Raw genomic sequence first — 9,788 nt, 5'->3', positions numbered from 1 at the left:
GTTTTCAGTGTGAAGGCGTCAGAAGCTGAGGCACTGGGCTGAAGTCCCGTACAGAGAGCTCGCAGGGATCTGGCCAGAGAGCCTCCCCTCCCACACAAGGCAGGCCATCCAGCAGACCCCAAGCGTCCTTCTGAAGACCGTGTCATGCCCAGCTTGCCTCCCACCACAGCACCTTAACATTTACCCTCTCCCCAGGGCTGATTTACAGACCTGACCACCAGCGGGTCAGACGAGCGCCTTATCCAAGCGCAGGGAGCTGAAGGTGCTGCGTGGCATGTGGGCGAGCACAGACCATCTGGCTGCGTTAGGAGCAGATTGCGAGGGGAAGCTACAAGCTGAGAAAGGGCTGAATAACTTGTCTTGCAGGGAGGAACAGGCACTGCAGAAGAGTGGCAAATTTCGCAGAGGTATGCGCCAGAGAGACTAGCAACAGGCTGAGCAGGGACTGAATCTCTGGCTACTCAGCTAGTTAGGGTGCACCAGTATAATGAACCGCACATTCTTCCCCCAACAACACTGCCACTGTTGGGCATTTTGTGCCCACTCACCATCCCCAGAAATAATACTGCTTCTGTGGAGCACAGTTCACCCCCCAGGACTTGACATACAATCAGCATTTGCCTTTGAGAATGGGACTTTGTCTCTAATGCTCTTAACTTCTAGGGTTTTCTGGTAGTAGCTTTGACAAAGCTTTTCCTATTAAGTTGCTCTTCTGCTGGATGGTTCCAGCCCTGAGAATCCAGAAGATCCAGGAGGAGCTGTGCTTTGACACCCCTTTTCCCTTGCTATGGCTAATCTCATGCTAGCACAAAGCTGAAGCCTCAGCTGGACCCAGCCAAGGGACAGAGATGGTGTGACAGAGATGGTGTTCAGGGATCAGGCACATTCCTACTGACCCCAGTCCCAATCCAAGGGGAGATGAGAAGCCCCTCGGCTTCCCTGTTTAATCCATACCTGGTGGAAACAACTCATCCCTCCTTGGCAGAAGCAAGGCTGTGCCCAATGATGCTGTTGACAGACGGCACAGGACACCCCTAAAATCTGTGGCATGATGTTAGAGCTTTGCTAATGAAAGCTCCAGCAAACAGTTCCCAGCAGGAGGGTGACACACGTCAGACTGAGCAAACAGCTTTGGCCTGCAGCTGTGCTAGAGCATCCCTCCCGCCTCGGCACTCGGTTAGATGTGGATGTCTGTGCCTTAATGCTGGTCATCAGCCCACACTCTCAGCTCAGACCCACTCCTTCCCGTCAGCTCCTTGCTTTTCTTAGCCAGAGAGGGAGGTGGCTGCAGAGCCAGAGCCAGGCATCCCTTCTCCAGCAGGGCGGGGAGAGGGGGCATTGCCACAGGGGTGTAACAGCAACTTCACAAGTGTGAAGTGATTGCAAGCTCCCCTTCTCCCCATCCCCAGCCAGCACCTGCCCTGCAGAGTTCTTACTCACATGCCATCCCAAAAACCTTGACCCCTGAAATACTTGCTTTTTGGTGATCAGCACACCAGTCTCTACCAATTGGTAGAGACCTGGCTCACTGCTGTGAAAGGTCCTCATTGTCAACAAGCGCACAAGTGACCTTCCAAGGGAAATGGCTGAACAGCAGAGAGAAGTGCCACCGGGCAAATCACAGCAGAACTCCTGCAACCAGCAAAGGCACCTGTGATTCTGTTTGTTAAAAGTCATCTTGCCTTTTGGGAGACATCCCAAGATGCCAGCAGGATCAAAGAGTATCTCTCTTCCCACTGTCTGCACAGGGAGTATCCATGTTATTTCCAAATGTGGCTTAAAAGAGTTTAAAGGCAGAAGCTTCCTTCTCAGGGTTCTGGATGCATTGTAAGGGCAGGTATACGAGGGAAAGTAAGACACTGGACAAAAAGACTAGGAACCCAGTCTGGTTACACTCAATATCTGGTAACAGATTACTCTCAGAATTCAAGATCCTGGTTCAAATCCCCACTGGAGGGGATGAGGAGGTATCCCAAGCTTCTATGGTCGTGAGAACTGCCAACAGCTCTGTTTCATCCCAACATGAATAAATGCACATCAGCATTTGCAGAACTGCAAGAACACTTGTTCCCTAGCTTCTCCTTAGCCTGTCGCTCCCTCGTTCCCCATGCCCACTTCACAGTAGCCATGAGATGAGGGCACTTCTCAGTCACTTCACCTGGCTGAGCAAGGTGGCATAAATCAACAGGCAGCTTCACAGATGATTTCCAATCATTTATTTTGATTCATAATTGCATCCATTTGAAAACATTGGATAAGATGTAAACTGGACACACACACATACACACACCAGTCCGTTCAACAAAGCTCACAAATGTTGCATGAAGTTTCCTCCTAAAGCTTTGGCTAGGGTGGGAGAACACACACCCCACTCCCCAAGGCAGACAGTTCTTCCAGAGCCTGTCATTCATTTTCCATGTTATCATTAAAAGCAGTTCCATAAAGAAAGATTTTGGGAGGCTGATTTCCCACACTTCAGAAAGAACCTCACCTGTCCAGAGAAAGAGTTTCACTGTACAAACATCCTGGCAGTGGAAGAAAATCCTGGGAAAACGTGGAATTCTTCGCTGAAAGCAATATAGGAAAACACATCCATAATCACACACGCTTCCTGCCCTAATGAGGCAATATACATTCATATAAGAAGGAGAAAGTCGAGCACATTATTAAGACATTAGGCAGTGAGGCAGTATCCATTTTACCTCTAGAAGAAATTTTTTACAGCAAATGGTTTCATCGAGACACTTGAAAGCAACCTACTTAGAAGAAAAAAAGCACCATCATAGCATGAAGGCTGAAATGTGATTAGAAGTCACAAGCAGCACCAACTCAGGCTCACGAGTGACTTTTGTCATTTGAGGACAAGTTTAATGGAGAAAACAGTCTTGGGGGGGGGGGGGCTGCGATTTGTCTACAAAGAAGCACAGTTTCAGAGAGCACACACAGTGTAAAGCCACCAGCTGCACAGTATCTAATGGGGTGCAGTTCTTAGCACAGTCACCAAACTACTGGGTGCTGGTATTTGCACGCAGAGGGCTTAACACTACAACAGCAGCAACATCAAGACCCTGGCCCTTCAAGAGTCGCCCTGAAGACCACGCGGATTGTGGAACAAAAATGCCTCACAAGGTCACGGCTAAAACAGGATAAACTCATCTCCACATCTAGGTGGGGAAACATCGAGGCTAGATATCACCCAAATCCTTCCCTGCTTCTTATCAACTCTAGGTCCTCTCTTCCTACGTGGGGAAAGCTTGGAAAGGGCCAGCAGCACACTGTTTTCTTATTGCCACATAGGTAGGTGCCTGCTCTTTTATGGGCAAGGCACTGGTCCCTGCCTTCAGGCCAAGCACCTGGCCTGCGAGTTGCTTGCCCAGGGTAGTGGGAAAGAGGGAGCCCGAGGACTGACCTGACCCTCCAGCCCTGCCAGGCTGCACTAGGTTTTAATTTTTTAGTGGTCAATATTGAGCCCAGCAATAAAATAAATAAATAAAGGCCCCTTAGTGCACAAGGGATCCCAACAGTCTGCCCTTGCTGCAAGTGAAAAAGGGAGCGTTACCCTTCAAAGGCTTCTTGCTGCTTCTCAGGGCTATTAAAAGGAGAGCTCCAGAGCGTGCATCCACAGCTAGCAACTCTTCCGCTCTTCCAGGCAGCGATAGATCATGTTACTGTGTGCGTGCCTTGGGAGATGGAAAGCACAATGCAAATCCTCTCAGGAAGAAGCCAGGAGGGTAAACAAGACAAAAGCCAAGTCCTTAAAGGAAGGGTCACCACTGCTATGCAGATTAGAGTGACATGAACTTCCTATTCACTGGAGAATCTCAGCACCGAGTTCTCCTTGCACAAAACCCCAGCCTCACAACCATTTTACTGTCCTGAACGGTTCTGGCTCCCTCTGGAAGGAGTGCAAAAAATAAATTTTACTTTGGCACTTTACCCCACTATTGGAGTGGGCTTGAAAGTCCACGCGGCCGATGCCACTGCAGCAGCCTTGGTGTAAGCCAGGGCTCACCAAAAGGCAAGGGACAAGGCCATAATGGCACGCGGGCTGCAAAGTGCTAACAAATACCTGTGGGACAGTGAGCACTACAGGGCCAGGCACTGCCAGAGGAACGCGTCTGTCACCTGCCCAGCTCTCAGCCGGAGCAGCAGGACTGAGAATCCACTCATCTCAAACCTGAGAGCACTCGCACAGCTTGCTCAGCTCATGGACATGTGATTGATCTCCATGGCAGGGGGTTGTTTAGCCCAGGTGGGAACGCTGGCTTCGTCTTCCCAAGAGCCAGCAGGATGAGGTCTGAGAAGATCACAAATCTGCTAACCCACAGCATGGCAGTCTCTAGGGCTGCCAGGCTTCAGATCATCTCAGGAGGCTCCACAAAATGCATGTGTGCCATGGAAACACTTAAACAACTTGTGCGGAGGTGAGGTTTTTGTGTAAAGCTAAACTCCTTGGGGTCAGGCTCCAGCTCCAAACAGTCAGAAGGTCATGCTTAGCTGCCAGAGGAATAGCACAGTCCAGCTGAGTGCCTTTAATTCACAATGGGGTCAGAAATTGGTCAGAATTGGTCAGAAATCTCTTAGTGTGGTCAGTAAGTCAGGAAGCATGAGAGGTGTCCCCTTTATCTCATACAGGATTGCTTGCTGGCTGAAAAGGGGTAGCTGTTTCTGCACAGGTCCATCCCAAGTGCAGCTGCTCCTCAGTTATCTGATGGGTATAAAAAGTGCAGGTGCCACTCGAGGAAAGCGAACAGCACAAAGAGGGACGTGGTCTTCACCTTAAACTGGGACACGTAATCAGGAGCATACACAAAGATGGCAGGGATCTCTGGGGACAGCTCTAATTCTGCTGTCGTCTTAGGAGAAAAGGTAGTGGTGCACACCGAATTTGCAACACCCCCCAGCTGCTGGCCACCCAAGCAGAAGCATGAGCTGTGCAAGCTGCACACGCATCTGGAACTAACGAGGACGAGGCTCTTCCATTGCTTCTGAATCTTAGGCCTAAGCTCCAGCTCTCGTGCCACAGTCGCAGGCTTTACCAGCCAGACATTTCTGCAGGGCCAGCACGCAGAAAGGATTTAAAAACAAACACCAAAAATCCCACCCACAAAACTAGAAGCCATCCTCACCAAAGCCTTGTGACTGCAGCTGAAGCTCAAGTCTGGGTAATAATAATACAGTCGCAGGCTGCTGAGGAACACACGGCCTTCCTGCAGAACAGGTTCAGCATGCTCATTCACCTGCTGCCACGGGTCAGCTGCCCCAAAGGCAGCCAGCTCTCACACCCCCCTCTACCTCCCTACACGCACAGACACTGAACTGCTCCTCAGCTTCCCAGCCTGAGAAAGCAGAAGCCAGGCACCGAGGCAGATCCCACTGACTGGGCTGAGAGGAGACTGGATCGCTTATTAGCGATATAAGCGACCCCAACCAAAACACTGCCTACCAAAGCCACAGCTAGCAGAAGTCTATGCTCCCGCAGACTCCCTCCTTCTCAAGGAGGAAGGAGTCATTTCTGTACAGCAACAGCAACATCAGGCAGCGGTCTGTTTTCCCCCCCTCATACTCCACCGTTACATGTTGCTTCAAAACATCTCCTTCTTCTTTGGTATGTTTACCTGCTGTCTCACGTCAGAATCCATGATCAGAGCAGAAGCACTTTGAGGGAGATGAGACGAGCCGTCAACCCAACAAAAACTCAGCTTACAAAAAGAATGACGAGATCCAAGATGACAGTGTCTTCTCACCCAGTCAGACAGACAGGGCAGGAGACAAGAGGATCTTACAAAGCCCTACAGGAATGTTGCTCACAAAGGCACTTAATACAAGCACTAGCATGTATGCACAGCTGGATGGAATAGAAAATGAAAAAAAACACGCCAGAGAGGAGGGAGCTGCTCAGCAACTGCCTGGACAGTCTCTTTTAGCCAAGGAGCCTGGCTTCTGCAGTGGTACATGTTATCTATATTAAAAGTTCACCCTCCTGACATCTCCGAAATGCTGCATGTAGGTATGAGCCAGGGATTCCTTAACCTTTGCAGGAACCGGCATGCACGCTGAAGTCCAGCAGCAGGTTCCTCTTGATGCCAGAGTTCACGCCTAACAAAAAGCCAAGTTCTCAAAACCTTGTGCTCTTCTTCCTGCCAAGCCGAGCCACGTGAAGCTTCCGACAATGCAAAAAGGCAGCAGGCTCCTGCTCTCCAGGTTTGTGCATATGGCTTACTGCTTTCCGCAACCTACTGCTGACTGATGGCACGCGAAGAACCATTCTGCCTGGGAAAGCCTCCGATGTCTGTGACAGGGTGGGCAGCCCATACACCGACCACGAAGGAAGGGCGTGGAGGGGGGAGTTCTAGGGGAAGGGGCTGTTCCCCCGCTAAAGAAAGTCAGTCAACGTCATCTGCAGGAAAAAAGGCTGTCAGACAATGTCTTCGGCAGAGCGCAGTGGAGGGGGAGACCCCAGACTCAAGAAATGGCCCCAGTTGCATAGAAAGCCCCTGTTGTACTGGCCAGTGTCTATCACTAACCCACCCAGGAGCCTGCGCCCGGTGTTGTCCCGCAGAGCCAGCCGAGCTTCCCTCTCGGTCACGTTGTAGCTGATGTTCAACAGCTGGATGAGGAGGATGTATCCCATGCCAGCTGTTACAATGGCACAGTACCACACACAGGTGAACGACAGAGCAGAGCTGGCAGCAGGGAAAGAAATGGGAAGGAAGCCATTTAGTTTTGGAGCAGCTGCTTCAGAGCGACTTTCCCTCGTAATCGCTATCCTTTCAAATCCCCGTCTACATCTGCCGCAGCGATCTCGCTTTGCCGCTTTCATCAGATAATCCTTAAAGGCTTTCTCAAAATTAAAGCTTCACGGCTTACTTAATGACAGCTTTTAGCGCTACCAGAGTTACTCCTGCACATTCCTGTCGTGCTACCTAGCTCTTCGCTCTCACTGCTGTAAAAGCCTTACTTGAGGAAACGATGGTGCTCGCACCTGACAGATGATGGAGTACAGAGGAAGGCAGAGCCACTCATGCTAGCGTGCTCCGTGCACCGGCAGCAGAGCCGGTCTCCAAACGCATGTCTGATGCTTCTCGCCACCCTCCCAGCCAGACAAGGCATATTAATGCTGTCTGTACCAAGCAGATAACTTGGAGCGACAAAGCCACTAGACAAACACCATCTCTTTCCTCAGCGAGGCAGCACGCTGACTCCAGACTGTCAGACTATCACCCTTCACTGGGAACAAACATCTAAAGGGTGTATCTCTATAGGACGCAGTAAATAAAGACTTTAAATCCCAGCTCCTCCAACAGTTTCCTAGACAAACTGTGAGCTCTCTGAGTCTCAGACTCCCCACCTCGGCAAAAGCAGAGATGCATCCTTGCTTTCCAGAGCTTTTTAAGGAACACTTTTTGATCAGGCTTGACGGCCAACAGCACTGGCCGTGAGCACAGAATGAGGAAAGGCAAGTAGCCAAGCTGCCTGCTCAGGCTTGAGTTCCCAGCCCAGCTCTCTCCCGTGCAGACGTCTCACCTGTAGTCAGAATAGGCCCCAGGGCAGTAGAACAACGCCACGAACAGGGTTCGTCCCCTACAGACGGTGTCCAGGGTCAGCGTAATCCCATACACAGAGGTGAGCATGAAGAAGGAGAGCGCAAGGATGAATGCTTGGTGGTTCTGCTCCCCTACACAGCTGTTAATCCTCCAAAAAGGAAAGAAGAAGTTACTTTGCTTGGGAGAAGAAAAGAAAAAAGAAGAGAGCTTGCTTCTTTTTTTCTCCCTCCCCCAACTGTCAGAGAACCTCATCTCCAAGGTCTCGCTACAACACAGGCAGCTTCAAAGCAGCTTTACCGCTTTTTATAGAAAGCTTATAGGCACAAGTCAATAGACTAGTACAGTAGGAATGGTAGACTATTTGCCTCAGAAACTTATAGGAAGCATAGTATCCTAAGCTAAGACATTTATACCTGCTGCTCCTTGATTACAGTACTGTGCGCAGGCAGCTTTGGGTTCCCTTGCTCCCAGGTGAGCACTTATGCAAGTTAACTGCAGGATCCCTAGTGCTCCTCAGACCAAGTGGAAAAAAAAAAGACAAAAAAGACTTAGACAACCAGGAGCAATTCTGAAATACGCTGTAGAAATCAGCAGCGGTCATCCCACTTAAACAGCAAATTTACTTTTTGAAAGAACATCACTGAACATTTGGAATAGGCTAGGGGAAAAAAGACGTCAACTTAAAAGAAAAAGGAGAGGAACAAAAGATACATAGCCTCAGCTGTGCAAAACCTACCAGACACAGTGATGATCCAGTCTCCTCACACACCTGCCACAAAGCCGGCAGTGCCCGGCTCGGGCTGGCCTGACCAGCTGGCATTTAGCACACCAGTCCTTTCTCACACCTTCTGGCCCTTCAGCTGAGGCTCTGGAGTAGCCTTTGGCCTCCCCATTCACAGTACGGCCACTGGCAGCTCCTGCCGTAGTGACTCCGTGGAGCCCATTGGAGCTCCCTCGAAGGTTTTTGTTGGGAAAATCCTGATGCAATGACTTGCCATCGCCTGCTGGGATGGGAAGGTAGCCAGGGTCTTTCTTGGCTCGTGACAAGGCTGCAAGCATGAGAACTAACCCAGAGGTGAGGAGCACCACTTGGGAATGCCCCACGTGGCCTCGGGGAACCACCTCCTGGAGAAAGACATAGTACATGTAGCCCAAGGAGAAGAGTCCCAGGCTCAAGAAGAAGAGAGTCCGCTCCTTCCTCCTGTGGGTGAGGTAGTAATACCACAGCACCACCACGGGAAGCGAAGTCAAGATGACCAGTCCCAGCAGGAAGTGCAGAGCCGCGACGTGGAGGAAGACAGGCAGCAGCACAAGCGGCGGCACGAGGCTTATGTTGATCTTCACGGCCCCTGCGAACCAAGGGACGCGGCAGCGGTCCGCAACGTCGTCGGCGATCCTGTCCAGAGCTCCTGGTGGCAGGGACCTGCAGGTCAGCCACCTGTTGGGGGGGAAAACACAGCGAAGGGAAAACACAGGGAACACCTGGGGGGATCTCTCTGTGGAGAAGAGGCAGTCACTCCCCTTTAACTGTGGAGAAGGGGGCTAGAAAGTTTCCCAACAGGAAAGGGGAGGGCAGGGAGAGGAGGAGAGCGGGTACACGCTGAGGGAAGTCCCAACGGTTGATTCCCTGAGGGAGCCTCAACGGTCGCTGGGGTGGGGGGTCCTAACGGTTGCTTCCCTGAAGGAGCCCCAACGGTCTCTTCCCTGAGGGGACCCCAACGGCCACTTCTCTGAGGGGATTCTCTGAGGGGACCCCAACGATCGCTTCCCTGAGGGGATTCTCTGAGGGGACCCCAAGGCGGGGGGACAGGGGGGGTGCCCGGAGCCGTTACCTGTCGCAGCCCTCGTCCAGCTCCCGACAGTCGCAGCAGCACGCCGCCAGGTGGTTCCGCCGGCCCCGCCGATCCACGTACTCGCAGCAGCACAGCGGCTCCTCCATCGCCGCCGCCTCCCTGCCTCCTTCCCTCCCTCCCCGCCGTGCCCCGGCCCTGAGGGGAGGGACGGGACCGGGAGGGGGGGGGCGGGGGGAGGGGCGCGGCCGCACCTCTCCGCCCGCCCCGCCCCCGCCCCCTCCCCTCAGCAGGTGCCTCGCGCCCGCCCCCGCCTCCTCCCCGCAGGCCCCGCCCCCCTCCGGCGGAGCCCGGCCGCTATTGGTCCGCCCGCGCTCCCGGCCCCGCCCCCAACGCGGAGGTGTGCCGGGCTCCCCCCCCGCCTTGGGGCCCATCAAGCTGACGGCGGGAG

At 52.5% G+C, this 9,788-nt stretch overlaps 1 protein-coding gene across 1 annotated transcript; it reads right to left on the bottom strand.

Annotated features, from left to right (window-relative positions):
- Positions 1-2,201: 2,201 nt before the first annotated feature.
- ZDHHC23 (zinc finger DHHC-type palmitoyltransferase 23) lies at positions 2,202-9,558 on the bottom strand. The gene is made up of 4 exons (XM_040570722.1): positions 9,380-9,558; positions 8,284-8,985; positions 7,528-7,695; positions 2,202-6,686 (listed from the first exon to the last, which is right to left on the bottom strand). Exons 1-4 carry the CDS (start codon positions 9,484-9,486, stop codon positions 6,419-6,421), a joined length of 1,245 nt encoding a protein of 414 aa, XP_040426656.1. The 5' UTR covers positions 9,487-9,558; the 3' UTR covers positions 2,202-6,418.
- Between the last annotated feature and the right edge of the window lie 230 nt (positions 9,559-9,788).

The sequence above is a fragment of the Cygnus olor genome, chromosome 1, assembly GCF_009769625.2.
Source record: "Cygnus olor isolate bCygOlo1 chromosome 1, bCygOlo1.pri.v2, whole genome shotgun sequence".
NCBI classification, from domain to species: domain Eukaryota; kingdom Metazoa; phylum Chordata; class Aves; order Anseriformes; family Anatidae; genus Cygnus; species Cygnus olor.
Note: the sequence above shows the minus strand (reverse complement) of the source record. Positions and strands in the feature narration are given on the sequence as shown.